General features: G+C 35.6%; 1 protein-coding gene across 1 annotated transcript in view; it reads left to right on the plus strand.

Moving 5' to 3' along the window:
• CDC14A (cell division cycle 14A) overlaps positions 1-19,365 on the plus strand; it is a 58,881-nt gene that overhangs the window by 37,249 nt on the left and 2,267 nt on the right. The window contains 9 exon segments of the mRNA XM_032192026.1: positions 215-302; positions 2,231-2,461; positions 4,391-4,529; positions 8,504-8,660; positions 9,529-9,644; positions 10,169-10,216; positions 11,562-11,690; positions 12,624-12,884; positions 12,886-12,946. Coding sequence (XP_032047917.1) covers positions 215-302; positions 2,231-2,461; positions 4,391-4,529; positions 8,504-8,660; positions 9,529-9,644; positions 10,169-10,216; positions 11,562-11,690; positions 12,624-12,884; positions 12,886-12,946 — 1,230 coding nt within the window.

The following is a 19,365-nucleotide window of genomic DNA, read 5'->3' on the forward strand; positions in this document are numbered from 1 at the left end:
AGAAACAGCTTACGTTTAGTTCTTATTTAGCTTATAAATATAGGACAAACTTTTACATTTGAGGTGTTTTAATGCAGCAAGAACATAGTAAAAACCAAAAACAACAACAACAACAACAAACACAAAAAAACAACAAACAAAAAAAAAAATACTATTTTTTTTAACTTGTATCTAGAGATGTTAAAATGTTCTTCTTTCTTGCATTTTTTTCCAGCGAGTAGAAAATGGTGACTTCAACTGGATTATTCCAGGAAAATTTCTGGCATTTAGTGGACCACATCCAAAAAGCAAACTTGAAAATGGTATGGTTCAGGGTTTTAAAGTGTATATTTTAGTGCTATTATTTTTCTTTGTAGCAGTTAGGTTGGAGGTTGGACTCGATGACCTTGAGGTCTCTTCCAACCTAGAAAATTCTGTGATTCTGTGATTCTATGTTAAACATATGTAGCAAATGAGCAAAAGATCATAGATGTTTATAGATTGTCTTCAGAAATAATAATAATGCAGTGAACATTTTGTATGCAGTCATAGAACTTAATTTCAAAGGTCTCTTCTAACAGTCAGTGATTTCCATTCAGAGAAAAATACCAGAAAAACTCAGGTACTTTACTTACCTTCTGGAAACTGACACCTGATAGGATGAGTATGCAAAATTAAAGGTGAGTTGTATTAAGGGTTTTGTAACAAAGGCAAGGAAAGTCTTTAAAAGGAAGCTTGTCTTTCCTACTAGGGATAATGGAAAGAACATACGTAATTCTAATGGAATATAAAAGAAATATGTAATTCTAATGGAATATAAAAGAGAAACTTGACTGACAAAGTAGAGATTTGGTTCAGCTAAAAGGAAAATCTGTCATATTTCTTGCTTAATTTCACCTCATTCCTTGTACCATGCTATTTTGTTTCTAAGAGCGCGTTTTCTGAGTATCTACCTCTTTACTACTGCTCTCTCATGTTTCCTCTACTTGTACAATGTGTCCACTGAAGATTTAATCAAAAGCTAGGGAGACGATATTTTGGTTGCTTTGGATTTTCCCCTAGTCACTGTTGGAGTCGCTTCTTGCAGAACATCTTCAAAATGATCTAAATTATTCTGTAGAGTCTGGAAAATCTTTTAAGTTTTTTAGAATCTGTTATGTTTTTAATGTGTATACAACTGAAATGCTATTAAATGAACACTAATGCTTAGGATCCAGTTATGAGAGTAAGTACACATTGCAAAGCTACATTTTTGTCATTATGCTGTGGCTCTAATTGCATTGACCAATGTGTATATGACTTGTAGAAATGTCCCATGAAACGTCTCAAACCTGTTCGATCTAGGGAGATCAAGTAATGCTATTGTATTGGTGGGGATATGATGTGGACTAATTTCACCTGCACCTTTTCTGCAGTTTTACACTACTTACTACCTAGGCATCTGATATTTAAAAATGTTCAATTCAGGAATGCGTGCAGATATCAAGTAGCTTAATTTTTGAGTGTAATTGATGTGGAGGGAAGTAACTGTAAACCTATTTAAGAATCAGAAGAAAAATACATGGGCTGAGGTGAAATCTAGCATAAATTAGCAGAAACTTACCAAGAAGGAGCTGGGAAAAGAAAGTAGTTGGCAAATTAAAGGTAAAGGAGAAGTAAACTAACTAGAAATTTGATGAGAACATCACTTAATCCTTTTTCTCTCTACTTTTATGAACACTTCATCTAGAGGATCATATTGTGTCTCAATTGAATCAAGGCAATAAAGCTTTTTTCATCACAGTGAAGCATAAATTTTTCTGGCATTGCTTTACCCTTGACTACTCCTCTTGTCCATAATGTAGATCACCAATCTGCTTTCCTCATAAACACAATCTGTCCTATTAAAGCATGTTTTATTCTTATGATAAAGAGCTGTTCTGAAATGCTAAGTTCATATATGTAGTTAGCTTTCAACTATCTGTAAATCTCTACAAGTAGAGGGGAATGGGCTAAACAAGAGGCAGTACAGTGCTTCAGAAATGCTGTGCTTTATTTTTTTCTGATTTCTTTTAATTATAGTGAGCATTTTGTGGATGTTTTCAATATCAACAACTTTCTGTATTATTCTGAATAAAATATTAAAACATCTTAAGTATTAGGATGTTTACTAGTCAAAATTTTTTAGAAGGATTTTGACTAGCAGGACATTGAACTTCATTCTCATAAAACAGTTGATGCAATGCACCTTGCTTTATTTGTTTTTTTACAGGTTATCCTCTTCATGCACCTGAAGCCTACTTTCCCTATTTCAGGAAACATAATGTCACATCAATCATAAGGCTAAACAAAAAAATTTATGAGGCAAAACGTTTCACTGATGCTGGGTTTGAGCATTATGACTTGTTCTTCATAGACGGAAGCACACCAAGCGACAGTATAGTTCAGAGGTTCCTGAACATTTGTGAGAATGCTGGCGGTGCTATTGCTGTACACTGTAAAGGTACGTGTGTGTATTTATTTCTCATACTGAAGTTCAAAATAAGTATAAATGCATAGAATTTATTTTAAAAAATTTAAAAAATGATAAAACCCTGAAAAATAACCTATTCATGTGAAAGTAATACTGCTTTTTAATTTGACTAAATATGTGACAAATACCAAATATTTTCATGTGCATATTAAGCTCTTTCAGCCTACACTACTGTGTACAGAAACTGACAAACTGTTGTTCATTGTTCTATGATTTTTTTTCTTTTAGTTTCACTTGAATGCAAGAGTTTTAGTTAATGCAGACTTCTCTTTTGCATTATTCTTTCACAATTGGCATTTCCTAGCAGATTAGTATAATGCTAATGACTGAAAGGCTTTCTTTGTGCTTTTGGGACTGTTGTTCTACATTTTTCTGTGGAGCATAACTTCTGCGTTTCAAGTTAATGTGAGTTATTGTGATGCCAGTGTTTCAAACCAGCCTATGTCAGCGTATCAGCTAGAAAATATACAGAACATGCTTAGTCGAGAAGGATTAACAAAGGCTCTGAAGGGTTCATCTTGATGTATGTTTAAAGAATTGTGTAAGGACATTGTGGAGACAAATGTCTTGCTGATCTGAAACAGTAATAGTGCTATTCAATCAATGTTGTTGTGTTTTGTTTGTTTTTCCTCATGAGCACTAAATATGCATGTCAGGTAAACAAGCTGATTTGCCAGCAACTTGTTGGTGTGGCAGAATTATATACTGTTCAATACATATTGCTTTTTATATAGATAGTTCACTTCACCAAGTACAGGGGAAGAACAACTCCAGGCACCAGTATGTGCTGGGACTCACCTGGCTGTGGACAGCAACTTTGCAGAAAAGGACCAAGGAGTCCTGGTGGACCGAGTTGAACAAATCACTGTGCCCTTACCACTAAGAAGGCTAACAGTATTCTTGGCTGCATTAGGCAAAACATTGCCAGCAGCCAAGATAGGTGATCCTTCTACTCTACTCAGCATTGGTGAGGCCTCACCTGAAGTGCTGTGTGCAGTTCTGGGCTCCTCAGTACAAGACAGACACGGACTTACTAGAAATGGTCCAACATAGGGCCTGATCAAAGGACTGGAGCACTTCTATGAGGAGTGAGGTGGGACCATTCAGCCTAAAAAGGAGGAGGCTTAAAGGGGTGGGGGAGTGTTGCAGCAAGCACGGCTGAAAGCATGACAGACACCAGTAGAGTCAGATCATGCTCCATTTTATTGCCTGAATAGCCTAACTTTTATAGTGAACTTAACAGGGGCGGATAGTGTTTCACACAAGATTATTGGTCAAAAGCACTCAGACAAACAACTACAAGAAAACAACTCCACCTGCAAGAAAACAACCCCCTTGTGATTAGCAGTCATGTAAACCTTGTCCTTGAAGCCAGCTGCTGGTAACAATATTTTTCTAAATTCCTCAATTGGGTGATGTGGGAACACTGTCATGGGAACTTCTCACAGTTGCCCTGGTAGCTTGGTTTGCTCAGCTACAGCAAGCCATGGGATTTTTGCTGTTTCAAAAAATCCGTCAACAGGAGAGATTGATAAATATCTGAAGGTACAAAGGTATCTGGATTTACTTATTTAACTAGTTTTGCAAGTACAAAATCAAGCTTGGTCACAGTTTTCTTAAATATCAACCCCTACAAAATGTTTGAGGTAGAAGTTCACAAGGGAGAAGTGATCAGCTGTATGTTTTCTTAAGGATGTTTTTTTGTAAATATGATATACTAGTTCATATATGTACAGCACTGAAATCCAATAATATGGCAAACAGGATACTGAATCAGAAATTTTCTTCAAATATTCAAGTGGTAAACAACATTATTAAAAAGTTGTCTTATATCTTATACTTGAATTTGATAATTAGGAAATGCTCATGACTTTGTGTGTAATATTTGTGTTTCTTTAGCTGGCCTGGGGAGAACAGGAACGCTGATTGCCTGCTACATAATGAAACACTATAGATTCACGCATGCTGAAGCCATTGCTTGGATAAGAATATGTCGACCAGGCTCTATTATAGGACCTCAGCAACACTTCTTGGAAGAGTATGTGTATTTACTTTGCTACTAAGAATCAACTGCTTTTCTTATTCTTATTCTAATAAGAACACATCCTTATTCTACATTGTCATGGTTCCGCTCAAGTGGGCAGCCGAGCTCCACCACAGCCACTCTCTCACTCCCCCTCCTCAAAGAGGAATGGGGAGAAAATATGTGAAAAGGGCTCAAAGGTTGAGATAAGGACGAGAAAATCATGCAGTAATTATTGTAACGGGCAAAACAGACTCGGCATAAGGAGATAGTAATAAGCAATAAATCTTATTAACAAGCTAGAGAAGTGAGAAACAAAGGAAAGAAACCAAAAGCACCTTCCCCCCCCCCCATCCACCCTCTTCCACCTCCTCCCCCCGAGCGGCGCAGGGGAACGGGGGAATGGGGGTTATGGTCAGTCTACAGCACTTCTTCTCTGCCGCTCCTTCTCGGTCACTCTCGTCCCCTGTGCTGTGGGGTCCCACCCACGGGATGCAGTCCTTGATGAACTGATCCGGCGTGGGCTTCCCACAGGCAGCAGCTCTTCCAGAACTGCTCCAGATATGGGTCCGTACCACGGGGTCCATCCCCCAGGAGAAAACTGCTCCAACCTGGGTCCCCTACGGGCAGCAGCTCCTGCCAGGTCACCTGCTCCTGCGTGGGCTCCTCTCCACGGGCTACAGGTCCGGCCCGGAATCTGCTCCGGCAGGGGTCTTCCACAGGCGGCAGCCTCCGTCGGTGCAGGGCCACCTGCTCCACCGTGGTCTCCTCCACGGGCTGCAGCGTGGAACCCTGCTCCACCGTGGTACTCCATGGGCTGCAGGGGGACATCCTGCTTCACCATGGGCCTCACCACAGGCCGCAGGGACTTCTGCTCCGGCGCCTGGAGCACCTCTCCCCCTCCTTCTGCACTGACCTTGGCGCCTGCAAGGCCGTTCCTCACTCCCTTCACTCTCCCAGCTGCTGTGTGGCACAGGGTTCTTTTTCCCTGTCTTAAATCTGCTCTCACAGAGGCACAAAACAACATCGCTTATTGGCTCAGCTCTGGAAAACAGTGGGGCCCTTACCAAACATGGGGCAGCTTCTAGATCCTTCTCACAGAAACCACCCCTATGGCCCCCTGCTACCAAAACCTTGCCACATAAACCCGCTACATACATCTTTATCCATCTTGTGCTATTGTTTAGGATCTATTTTCTGTCTTCTAATATTGTATATTACTGCCTGTTGTAATATATTTAAGTTGAGATTAATTTGAGATTGAGGTAGAGCTTGTTAGCAATCCCCTTCTCTGGAGCGCTGTGCTTTTTGTTGCCTTCAGGGGCAGAGGGTCTCAAGACTGCATATTTGTGATCTGGGGGTCTTAGGAGATAAACATTGGCAGTATAAATTCCAGGTGTAGATGTAAGATTAAATCAGCAATAAAGATTTATTAAAATGTTAATATAGGAAAGATATACTTTATATACTTCAAGCCTATGATGTCACTTGAATCTTGCCATAGTAATAATTGAATCATTTTTCTTTATTGTAACTAAGGATTAAATAAGTGTGTGGTGGACAACTTATGCTCTCTGTCAGATTCCTGGCATAATGTATGAACATTTCTGACCTGGAGCTAATGTAGTTATTAGCAAAACATATCTGTATAGTTTTAATATGACTCTTTCTCAAATTTTACTATATACTTTAATTTGAAAACACTTTGTGTACAGGTAATTTGAATGGGAGATTCAAAGTTTGATCCTGACTGGGTCTGACTGGAAATACAATTTCCAGTACAATTACACTGGCTTCAGTGATGTTGATGTTACGTTTAATTTCATAGTGACTTCTGTGTTGAATTACTACTGTAGTAGTCATGCTGATATTTCTGAGGTGATACCTTCTTCAGCTAAACATCAGGCATTTTCATTGTTATGAGGAAAAGATACTGTATAAATACAGAAAAGGGGGGAATGGGCTTAAGTTGCACCAGGGGAGTTTTAGGTTGGATGTTAGGAAGAACTTCTTTACCGAAAGGGTTGTTAGGCATTGGAACGGGCTGCCCAGGGAAGTGGTGGAGTCACCATCCCTGGAAGTCTTTGGGGGATGCTTAGATGTAGAGCTTAGGGATATGGTTTAGTGGGGACTGTTAGCGTTAGGTAGAGGTTGGACTCGATGATCTTGAGGTCTCTTCCAACCTAAAAATTCTGTGATTCTGTGAAAAACATTATCTGACCTTGTATCTAAAATAGGATTCCAGAGAAAGAAGTGTTACTGTAATTCCTAACAGAAATGGAGCATGAATTAGGATTCCTATTTACGTTCTACTCATTGGAATGGATACTCATTTATTTGAGAAATGGCCCACCATTGTTCAAAATACTGTAAATCACAAACTTTCACGAACCACAAGTGCTCACTGAAGACAGATCAATTTTTTCTACACCTTGCTGATCCTTGGTTGATGAATTTCTAAAAATAACTTCCATAATACAGCACGAATAAGAGAGGAAGATATTAGGTGATTAGTAAATGCTGTTCACTTGAAGAATGAGAAATAAATGTACAGTAACTAAGTCTTTTCTGCAGTGGTTTTGAAATACTTAATTTGATTTTGTAGATAGCCAAAGATCTTTCAGATGTTTTCATTAGTATCTGTATCATTTATATCCAAGAGTTGTTGTATTGGTCAGTGAAAACTGACAAACCTAATGGCAATAGATACCTGTTTGGATGTTCAGACAAAATTCAAGTGACGTCACCAGTAGCCTCAAAATGGGAATGAGGAGGAAGAAACTAACATCAGTTTTATCAGTCTAATATGAAAAGTCTTGGTCTCAGGACTGCAAAATTGCATCTGACAAAAAGGTTAAATCTTACAAATTTGCTCTCCCAGCTTTCATAGATGTCAAAGCTTCATCTCCTTAGGTCCTTTGAGGTTTATTGAGGGAGGTTTTGAACAAGTTTTTTTCCTTTTTTTTTTTTTTTTTTTTTTTTTTTTAGGAAAAAAACATCACTTGGGTAGGAGGGTATCAAATGAGTTTGCTACTGTGAATGCAATTAATCTTGAAAGACTTAAAATGTGCTTGAATTTGAATGCCTTTTATAGGCTGCTTTTGTTAGGTGGATTTAGTGGGTTTGTGTGCTTCCCCCCCACCCCAACACACTTAGTTTTCTTGGGATGTGGTGAAACCTTTCAGTAAGTGTTTAGCTTTCCCATTCGTTATTGTGCAAGCTTGGGCAACTGGCTCAGGCTACTTGACTCTTAGGCTTTACCTTAACATTCTGTTTCAAAAGAAAAGTTTCCAGTGAAGTTATCTTCTCAGACTTTTTTCTGTTCAGTTTTAAGAATTTAATTTTGTTATGATAATAGGTAATAGGATCTCAGTTCTTGAATTGGAACTTCTATGTATAGAAGCTTGACAGGTATCTATCCAGCAAAAGCATGCTAAGCCCAAGTACATAGCAATTAAATGATGATTATTTTTGCCACCTGTCTAAAGGATATAATCTTGTATTTTCTGAAAGTTGCTCCTAAACTCCTGTTAAACTTTACATGACGATGGCCACTTCTGCCACACAATATCCATATACACAAGATGTATGCTGATAGTAAGTTAAAGTGTGGTGTCATCATTTATTCTACCCATTATGTATATAAAAGAATTAATTTATATTTTTTTTTAAATGGCTTTTAAGAGCCTTTAAATGCTATGGCAATTCAGTTAGTTAATCTCTTTTACTATTAGGATTTTGTAAAATGAAGTTTTAGTTGTGTAATATTTCTTCAATGGCTACAGACTTGTTTTGAGATTGCTTCTTTTTTATGTTTTAACCATCAAAGATGATTTTTTTTAGTGTTAAAATGTGCAGACTATTTATTTTCAGTTGAAGATGCACAGAGGATTCAAATGTTGTCAATCTATAAAAGTAGCATGTTTCCATATTGTTTTTATCTGTGTGCAAATTTATTGATACTAATTGATTCCTTTTGAATCCAAAAGGAAGCAAGCAATGTTATGGCTGGAGGGAGATCTCATCCAATCCAAACAGAAACAACGAGTAGTTGATGGAAACATTAACAGAGTTCTTTGTGGCTTGAGTGATATGTCAATCAGTGACAGCTTGAAAAAAGTACAAGACTTGGATCAATACGGGGAGGTAAGTGTTCATAAGAAGAATTTAAAATAAACAGATATAAAGCTGATCATTATAAGTAGCTATAGATCACATTTAGGTTTGAGGGTTTTTTTGGGACATTTTTTTAAATGTGTGACAGTTAGAACAAATCTCAATTTTCTCAAAAACAAAAAAACTTGGAGTATATTTAAAACTTTGTGAAAAATATACAAAACTTTGTGAAATACATGTAAAAGTGTCGGTCACTTCTGGGCACTTATACTTCAGGAAGGTTTGTGTAATTTCAGATAAGTCTTCCACAGTTTTCAGTTGTGTGGTTTTGTTGTTGTTGTTGTTGGTTTTTTTGTTCATTTGTTTTGAAAACATAGGGGATAAATTTTCCTAATGGAAATCTACTTATTACAAGCTTCTAGCTGGTAATGCATGAGTGTATAGATATCCGTCCCTTTATTGCAGTGTTGTGGATTACTGCTGTTACGTGTACATCTGGGTTAAGGATCTTATAATTATTTAGTGTGAGGAGAGGCATGAAGTGTCAGCTAAAGTGAACATTTCTTTTTCTGAACTAGTAAAAATTTTAAACTGTTAGTAATAGTTATGGCGGAAAGAGTTGGAATTCAGGTACTATAAAAACAGACGTATTTAAATACATAGTGGCATTAGATTCGAGCATCCTGAACTGATTTTGAGGTTTGGTTGTGCAATTGTACAATGACACGTTTTATTCACTGGAACTGTACAAAGATAGCATAGTTCCCCATGAATGTAAAAGATTGTAAAATAGCCTTTTAAATGTTAATCTTTGCAAAGGAGATGTTCATTAGTTTTGAACTACATTGCTCTTAAAAATTCTATATATTTCTTTGCTTGCATACTTTATGTTTCACAGAATGAATATGAAGACAAAACAGGTACGGAAGCAAAGAATGGCATGACACAGGGAGATAAGCTTCATGCCTTAAAAAGTCGGAGAAGGCCATGCTCTACTACAACTGGAGCTCTGAGGTAATTAAATAATTCTGTGGTAATTTGCAATTTTAAATTCACTCTGCTATCAGATCTTTATAGCAAGTACGCCATCTTGTTTAAGCAGTGGTACTAGTTGTGCCACTTCTGTGATGGAAATTTGTGTGTGTATATTAGTTGCATATTTATTTTATTAATTTGTTCTTTTATTTTCTGTCTTCCTTTCAGGATAACTACTTACTTTTTGGCAGCAAAAGATAAAGCAGAAAACTATTTCAAAACCTTCATATTTATGTCTATGTAGCATTTTAAAACTTGTCCCTAACTAAAATACTTTTTAATTTCTGTAGTTTTTCTTTCTTGTTATATCAATTTTGAATCTTTTAGGGTCTGTAAAAATGTAAAGTTTGGAATTAAACCTGCAGGTTCTTAATACTAAATGATCTCTGCTGTTTAAATTAAAATTAAGTTAGTTTCATGCTTTAAAGCCTGTGTGAAATATGCAAGTATACTTGAAATAAATTAAGTTTTGATTTTTAAAATGCCTTCTTTCATTTCTTTAGGCTGCAAGAAATGAAACTGCACACCAGGTCCATATCTCAACCTTTCAGGTATTAACCTTAAGAAATTATCTATTCGATTATAGTTCTAAATGTATACCACTTTAGTCTTCTGTATTCAGTGTTTTGAGTTATGCGTATCACATCAATTGATTAGCAGTTTCAGACTTGTGAGAAATGGCAGGGAACAAACATTTTTTAAGCAGCTGCAAATCACAAAAAAAAAAATAAATAGTTAAGCAGAAGGATACAGCTGTACTTTGGGGATACCTTGAATTCTCCTTAATAACTAGTACATACAAGTAATTTCTTCATATTTTCTGATATCCATGCTGTTATGCAGTGAAAGTTGGATAGTTAATTCATAACCCGTTCATTTCTGTAAAAATAAATACTTGTCTCAAAAACCTAAATCAGCTAAATGTTGCCTGTATATCACAAGTTGTGGTCTGTGTGGTTCTTGTAGATGGACTACAGGCTATACAATCAATATTTTTATCAGAAGATGTACCAGATGAATATTGAATTTTAGTACCTTCTGATGGTTTAAAATTGGACACTGTACCTTTTACTACAAATAAGTACTTCCCAGAAGTTTCTGTGGATCCAAGAAAGCCAACGGTTTCTTTTCATTTTCATAAATGTTTTTCATTTACGACACATACTGAAATTGAAATAGTAGTAACAGTTCCCCTCTAAAGAAAATAAAACCGAGAATAAAAATTGGCTTAACTTTAAGAGCTATAGGAATAGTGGATTTAGGTCTTACGCTTTTGTAACCGCTGAACCCTTTACCATTACATTTAAAATACACTATGTAAGACATTGTATTTGTCATTATAAAGCACTAATATGAAAAAGAACACATTACCTTCAGTTTTATTGCAGCCTGGATTTTTGAGATAGATTACTCCAGGTGTCTAACTTCAGAGACTTCTGTTTACATGGTTTTCTTTTTTTTTTTTTTTTTTTGGTGTGGAAGTAAAGCTATATTGCTGTCATTCCTTCTGTGCTTGTAGTTGGAGGCTTGTACCCAAGGCCTTAGGAGCTGATCATGACTATACCCCCTTGGTCTAACGATGGAGAGAGTTTCATACTACTTCTAGGCTCTTCATTTACTAATTTTTATTAAACTTAAAAAGTATTCTTTGTCATTGCAAATTTGACACAAAATATTGAGGTGAAAAGTAACCTATAACAATATAATGTGGTACAGAAAGAGAAAAACACCTTAAGTGTTTCTCAAACCAGGCAAATAATTTGCTGTTGAGTTCTCAGTACATCTTGAGATTATCACTTTTGAAAATACCAGTCTATGTATTGAAAGACTGTGTGTTTGGGATATGCATTTCAATTATAATAATTTTACTTCTCACTAAAACTCCACTACTTCTAGACTGAATACTTCAGGCAGCACCGAAGGATCCATGTCTCCACTGAAGGCCTCCAAAGCCATGACAGCTAATTTACCGTCTGCAGAAAGAATAAGCAGATTTACCACATCGTCAGCCTCTAACCTTAAAAGGTTTTTTTCTTTATTTCTCATTTTGGTACAAATGCTTACTGGTTTTCAACACATATGCAGTCTATGAAGGACTTGCTGTTCTTGGGTGTGAGAAGGCTTAAATTAACATAGAAAATTATTTGCTGTTCCACTAGCCAAATTTTAGTTGCCTACAGATGGGGAGAGAAAAACAAACAACCCTGCCCCAAACACACACACATAAAAACACTACCAGTGTAAGTTTGGGGAGGATTGTGTTAATTCAGAAACAGTATTATGTTGCTCAGTTTTTTTATATTCATGTGAATTTATAGGAGTTTTGCAACTATTCCTATAAATCTGTATATTATTAATCTCAGAATAATACTGAGCAGTAATTGAAATGATTTTTACGAACCCTTGATTCATTGCTATTCAATTCCATTATTCCTACTGTACTAAGTAATTATGGATGTCAAATTAAATATATAATGATGCATTTTACATAACTTCTGGGCACAACTATTTACTTTTAAAACAACTAAATCAGATTTTTTGACACCTTATTTTTATTGTTAGTCTCAAATTTTATCGTATTCCTTCCTGGTTATCTGAAGACTTTTATCGCACTATTACCTCTAAGAAACAGAGGAGGAGTTCCTAAACTTACATGCAGATAAAGTATGTTAGTGTAGATCACTCACTGCCTCAACCTTTTAACACAATCTTCTGCACGTGTGCGTGATTTGACAGAGGTGAAAGCTGACAGGGGCTTGAGTAAATGAAGTATGGGAACTCCTAGCACAGAAATCTGTTTTTAGTTAATTTCATCTTTAGAGAAGATAAAGTTGTGTGCACGCATTAATTGTTTCAGAATGGTCCATATTATTCACCTAATGTCTTCTGAATTGTCTGTTATGTGTACGTACTACATACATTGTGTGTATTTTTTCCCCCCATGTGTTTTCCATTCAGCGTTTCCATAAACTCCAGACTAGCCAGTTCTCTAGGGAACCTGTATGATGCTTCAGATGATGATGAGACCAAAATGACATCATTGTCCTCTAGGACAGGTTTTTCTGTAAGCCAAATCTCCAGCCACTTGAATGGCAGCTTGCAGCTGCCTCGCAGAAATAACCATGAACTGAACAACAACTTGTACAACAGAAACAGCAGTAGTGGCAACAACCTGAGCAGCCAAACCAGTTTTCAGAGCGCCGTGACAGATGAGTACGCATCAACCCTCCTTTATGGGCCTTACAGCTCCTCAAGCACAATACCAGACTCGATCAATTCCTGTAAGTTCAGTCACAACTCTTTCAGGCTTCTGACCACTGCTGATCTTCCTCGCTTCTGTGAGCAAAGCTGTTTTTAAAAAAAAATAAAAAAAAAATTAATCTTAAACTAGCTTAATTTTCTGACTTCCTTTAATATTTTTCAACAGCATTTTGTCTGTTGCCTTTTTAAGTAACTATCCTTTCAGCTGCTTTTTTTTCCTGCTTTTTTTTTTTCCCTATTTTCTAGCATCTAGATCATGGAGGTTTTATGAAAAGAAATCAATACTAAACTTAAGCTAGTACCTTTCTTGATACCTTTTTTATGGACCTTCATCCCCTTTAGATTTTCATTGCAAATTATCCATAATATAGCTTATAAGTTTTTTATTATACATCTTAATCTTCATGCAAAAATGGATTTAAAGAAACTTTTATACTGTATGTGTCATACTAAATGGAAGATAGTGCATTCTTAAGGATAGGATTCCTTTAAAAGATGAGTGTGTTTGACTTGAAACCGAAGTACTCTTCTAACATTAAATGAAAAATATTTTAGGGCTATATATTTCTGATGGTCTTACCATTTTAGTTTTCATACCTATAGAACTTTTGCTGCCTTGGTTTTATTTTGTGTCCTTTTTCTGTGCGAAAGAGTATGTATAAAGAGGATACAGGAATAAATTAGTGCAACTTGAAAGTGATGCTGTGCAAAATGTAGAGAAGAGAGACTAGAGAGACTTCACTTGTGGAATCAGAAATTCAGCTACAGAATGTCAATTTCAGGGAAAAAAATAAGTATTTAATAAACAGCTTAATATACTTGGTTTCCAAAGATTGGATATCATACTAATTATTAAAATTACTGCACTGTACTTAATGGAATATATTGCCTATAATTAATTGAACCCATCAGCCTCCGTTTATTACTGACACTTCATATCTTACATTTTTCAGCCACTGGAAATAAAATGAACTTCACATATAAGTAACTTGAGAATATTGCACCTTTCCTTTCTGTTTCCTTACCACAGACACGTTATTTGTTTCAGTACAACTACAGTTTTAGTGTTATACCTGCTACTGTTTTTCAGTGTGGCAAGTCCACTGCCTTAAAACAGGCAATACACACCCTGCATGCTATTAGGACATCAGCATAAAAGGTCATTCATGGGTTGTGTTGTGCTTTTTTTTTTTTTTTTTTTCCTGAAGTAAGAGACCAATCTTCTCATTAACAGCTAGTATATTGGCACCACTTACAGGTCAGAAGCCACATGTTTATAGCTTGGGTGTATGAGTTGCACTGTATGAGGACAGGCAACAATAGGAAATGCATTTTCACTGTTTCATTGTGGAATTTGTGGGGGACTGAAACCTAGCTAGTACGAAAAGTATTATGAAAACAAAGCTGCTGTGAGGGAACTTGTTACCTCAGATGTTTTGTTATTCCTTCAATGGATGCTTGCATTTGAAAAGTAGAGTAGTTGTGCTACGATGCATTTCTTATCCACTGCAACTTATCTGCAATAAGTGTTAATATTCCATGATATTAGGATCACTGAGTGATCTGTATTGAGTTTCAGTTTGAGTTTAAACTACTTTAAACATTGGCAGTAACTTATGTCCTAGGGACTTCTTGAATACTACCACATTCTTTTAAGTTGCCTGAAGTTATCGTACCTCTTTAAATTGGTACTACTTTCACCTGTTACATAGGATCTTACAAGGCAAACTATACGTAACTGAGGTTTGTTTCAAGTTGGATGCAGAAACCATCCTAGTAACTTTTATAAGGAAACCAGTTCTAGAGGAACGGGACTGTTTTAGTTCAAGCTACTTACTAGTTTGGTTGAATTCTTCTAGACACAGAGATGAAAAGGGAAGATGAAAAGCTGTACAGCAAACTGAGGATATTTGATTTGAGACACAGCCATGAGTATTTCACTTGTTCATAAATTCTGATGTTTCTAGAAAGTCAGCCTTTCCAGCTGATCTCAGTTTTGTATCCAAGATGCTTACAGAAATTCAATTCTCAGAAGAGGATAACTGACAAAGGCTTCAGCTGTGTATAGTGGAACAAAAGTCAGTACACAAAGAAAGGTAGAGAGCAATCACTAATTTGAATATCTAAGTGGCAAAGCATCTCATTTTTGGATTTCTTGCCTTCAATAACCTTCAATATTGTCACATTTAAATAAACTTGAACAATAATTCCTGGGAAGGTCAATCAGTTCCTGTAACAGAATAGTACAATAAGAAGTACCTAGTAATAGTACAATAGAGAACCTTGTGTAACTGGTATGCTGCCAGAAGTAATTATTTGTTTTTAGCCACATCTTAGTTACAGCTACATATTACACATTAATACATAAACCTACGTGGAGAGCCCGAAGGGGTAGAGTTGCCTTACACCAGTAGCGTGAATTGATCATGAAAAATAAGTTGCTGTTATTCATAATAGCTCCGGTTGGTTACAAGAGTACCAAGTAGTCATACAAACCATTCCAGGAACAGCAGACACTTCCTCAAACAGCTAAAGCTTTGGAGGTTGAATAAAAATACTACATCTTAAAAATTTGTAACTGTTATCTCCTTTGGAAAGGTAGTTGCTTTATGCTACAAGTGATCCTTATCAAGAAAAGCAAAGTTGGTGGGCTTGCCCCTTAAGCATAGGTTTAGAAATTAAGTAATGATTGAAGCCTTGTTCCTTCTTCTGTCTAGCCTTTTGCAGAAGGCTAGCACTATGTTGCTATTTAATCTGCTGTGAAATCAAGATTAAGCTGTAAACTTAAAGATAATGGAACTGATCAAATAATTCCTCAAACACGTAGGAAAAGGGGCTGGGTTTACAATATAAATTACTGTCTCATGTCTTGTATTGGAGATACGTGCTTCCTTCTTAGATAAGCGTGAGAAATTCTTACAAAAAAGGGAGGAAAATGAGGAACACTGATTCTTGCTTAGTTTAAGCAAGAGAAAAAGAGTAATTAACAAAGAGGCAAATGGTTATCCTGACACTGTAAAGCTATGAGCATCTTCGTCAGGAGGGAAATATTGTTCCCTTGCAACAAAACTAGTAAGTGACTTAAAATAACGATTTAAATGAAATCTGTTAGGCATAGAATGAAGTTTTAGGTTGAACAGGAAGTATTTCTACAGGAAAAATTAGCTTTCTAGAATGTGCTGTTTTAAGAACATTGTTAGTCTTTTTCCTACCTAGTGACTTAGTAATGGAAGGATGTAAGATATAACCTTTCAGCAGTTCCTGGCTTAATACCATTTGTTGATAAGGAGCAAAGATTATACACTCAGATATCTAATCTCTGCATACTTCTTTGTCTGGTAGTGAGTCTCAAATGTACTGGCTAACATGGATCCTACTTGATATTGATTTGTTTTGAAGACATTTGACATTTTGAAGAGACTGGTTTATTTTGATTGGTTTTATTTTGATAGTTGGTCCCACTACTGGAAGATGGTCACACTTAAAACCTTTTAATCTGAAACTTGATATACCTCTTTATTATAGTCCTTTAGCTTATTTTCTTGTCATGAAGATATTTCACGCTATTTATCTCAGTTTTGTTGTCTTTTGATAAGTAGAACTTTTTGCATGTATGACACTGGCTCAAACATCCATTTGGATAATGTTAGAAACCTTTATAGTTTTCTGAAAACTATTTTTCAGAAAGTAGCACTCTGACATCTTTCAGGTGCAGAGAGCTTCTACCTAGTGCCATCCTGGTTATATATTCAAAGCTTCCGTTAGCTTCTTTAACTGTAATGCACTGGGAGTTCTTGCTATCCAAGATACTGACGCTCACATTACAGTTTAATGTCCTGCATTCCTTGTTCTTTATTGTAGAACTCTGCATTTAGTTGAATAAAAGCATCATTTTTTCCCCCCTCTTCTTCCTGGAAACAATTTGTGAACCACAGAAGATTGTCTTATCTGGATGTCAGTGCTTGAAGTAATATTTTGTTTGTGCTGATATTCATCAGCAGTCATAAGCTCATGAGCAAAATATGGAGTAACATGAAACCTTATCACCTGTTCTGGCAGAATTCTGTTAAAAATAGAATTTTGTTTAATGATTTCCACTTCACTGCTTTAGATGCTGAAATTACTTGAAGTCCTGTCAGCCAAACCTTAGCCTTGATGCAGTAAGTGCTTGTATTACATTGAGCTTTTTTCTAATTGGTGCACATCAGATAATGTACCTGACAGAAGTCTATTACATATACCAATAGTTATGTTTATTCATTTAACTTCTCGTCAAAGAACTCTTGAATGATATGAATTACATGCCTGTGCTTTTTACTAGCAGAATTCACTTAACCAGAGTTAGATGTCAAACTATCTATCTGTAGTTGTACAGGTATTCTTATTTTGGGAAATCACCTTATTCTTATTTCTCTTTATTCGTTTAACTATTAACACCAGTGGTGAAGGAGCATTTTAAGATGGTTAGAACAGTAAATGTTCATTTCTAATGAACATTCTTTAATATAATTAGTGAGAAAATGAGGAACCTTAAGTTTTAGGTGATGCAAGTACATCATTCTTTTTTCCAGTATGGAAGAGAATGTTATCTAATACTCATTTTCTCAATTTTATGAAAAAAAATAATAATACCCCTTTATTAATACTACTATTTCACATTCTATTTAAAACAAAAATGGCTGTGACTATGTCTTCCTGTGGTTGTCAGCCATATATTTTTCCCTAATGGCTTTTGTTCTTTCATCAGTGTAAGCTTGCTAAGTGTATCCATTTCCTTATCATGTTTTATGATGCCATATGCTGATGAACTAGATTAAAAAATTTGGTTTTCATAGAATGGACAATGTGCCATTCTGACCAAGTATAATAAATATTTTATTTGCAAATTTAACAAGTAGTGTGCTTTGATTAAACATAATCTCACAATTATAGTTTGCAGAAATAATCTTATAATGTAAAACCACATCTAAGCTACTACAATAAGATTCCTTCCTTGGATTTATAACTACTGTAAACACAAAATATCACTCCTTACAATGTATTTTTACCAGAGAGTATGTATCTGGGTAGTCTTAAGATGAGTCACCTTTTGCTTCTATAGCTGTCATGGAAACTGGCAAGATGGAAAAATTTCAAAAATTCAGAAGTGCAACAGTATTTTAAAATTTATGTGTATGAACTTGATACTTGTAGAAAAGGTTTTCTTAACTACAGCTTAACATCAGGGAATATAGTTTTTTGGAAAAAAATAGTGTATCTTACTGATCTGTAAATCTAGCAGACTCAAAGGGTCACTTGAAGTGTGTATGTAGTTCTTATAATACATCCTGATTTATTGTAGTGGATCTTGTTTTCATATTATTTCTTGCCTTCTACAACATTCTTGTTTCAACAATGTTTTGGGAGAGTTGATGGGCCATTCAGACTTAATTACTTGTGAGATCACTATTTTTAGGATAAAATCCTTATGTAATACTTGAATTTTGCTCTTTTCTGGAGAAGGTGCATGTTCAGTTCCTAACAGATAGACCTAAATGCTGTAGGGTTGTTGTCTTTAAAAAGTTAGTTTGTAGCTGACTTAGTCCTGAAGTTAAATGCATGTGAGTGTGGTTCTAGCACCTAGATGGATCCATGGTTTATTTTCTTTTCCATGAGACTTTCAGTGTCTCCTACTGAACAAGAAAAAGATAATCTAAGCAGTTGCTTCAGCATGAATTTGATTAGAATGATATCATTAATTGTAGGGAAGCGATCTAATTCTTCGTTTGTTTAAATGTTGGATACTTGGGTATAAAATGCTGAGCTTGACACTGCAGGAGACGAGACCATTGTAGGATTACACATTGAGGATTTTACTTAACTAACTTTATTCTCTCTTTGTGGCAGTTCAGCAACTTCATTTTATTTTTCTTTTATATTTTTCCTCTATTTTAAGAAAGATTGTCTTAAATACCAGCCTGTGACTTGTAAAGGTGGATTGGGGCTTTCTGTTTTTAATAAAGCTTTCAGAATTAAAGGCTATACTTTGACTCACTGCAAAATAGGAGGTAGAAATGTGAATTCTAAAATAGAAAACTCCTCCATTTGAGATTAAAAAAAAAAAAAAAAAGTTAGGTTTTGAAATATTACAGTCAATCTCTTTGGACAATGTAAAATATTAAGAGTATTACTTAACTGTAAAATCCAGGAAGGAAAAAAAAAAAAGAAAAAAAATCAACATCCCAACTATATTTTGACTTTTTGAACTCAAAAATTAGTCCATATATTTTACAACAGCTATGTTATAACTGCCACCATGTTTTTAGTAATAGGAACTTTACAGGAAGTGATTTTCAATTAATCTTACTCTAGAAAAATTGTTGTGAAGGGTGGAAACACTAAGAAGCATGATTCCTGATTATTTTAAAATAAATATTTAAATGAATAAAAAATACCCACC

This window comes from Aythya fuligula, chromosome 8, assembly GCF_009819795.1.
Source record: "Aythya fuligula isolate bAytFul2 chromosome 8, bAytFul2.pri, whole genome shotgun sequence".
NCBI lineage: Eukaryota > Metazoa > Chordata > Aves > Anseriformes > Anatidae > Aythya > Aythya fuligula.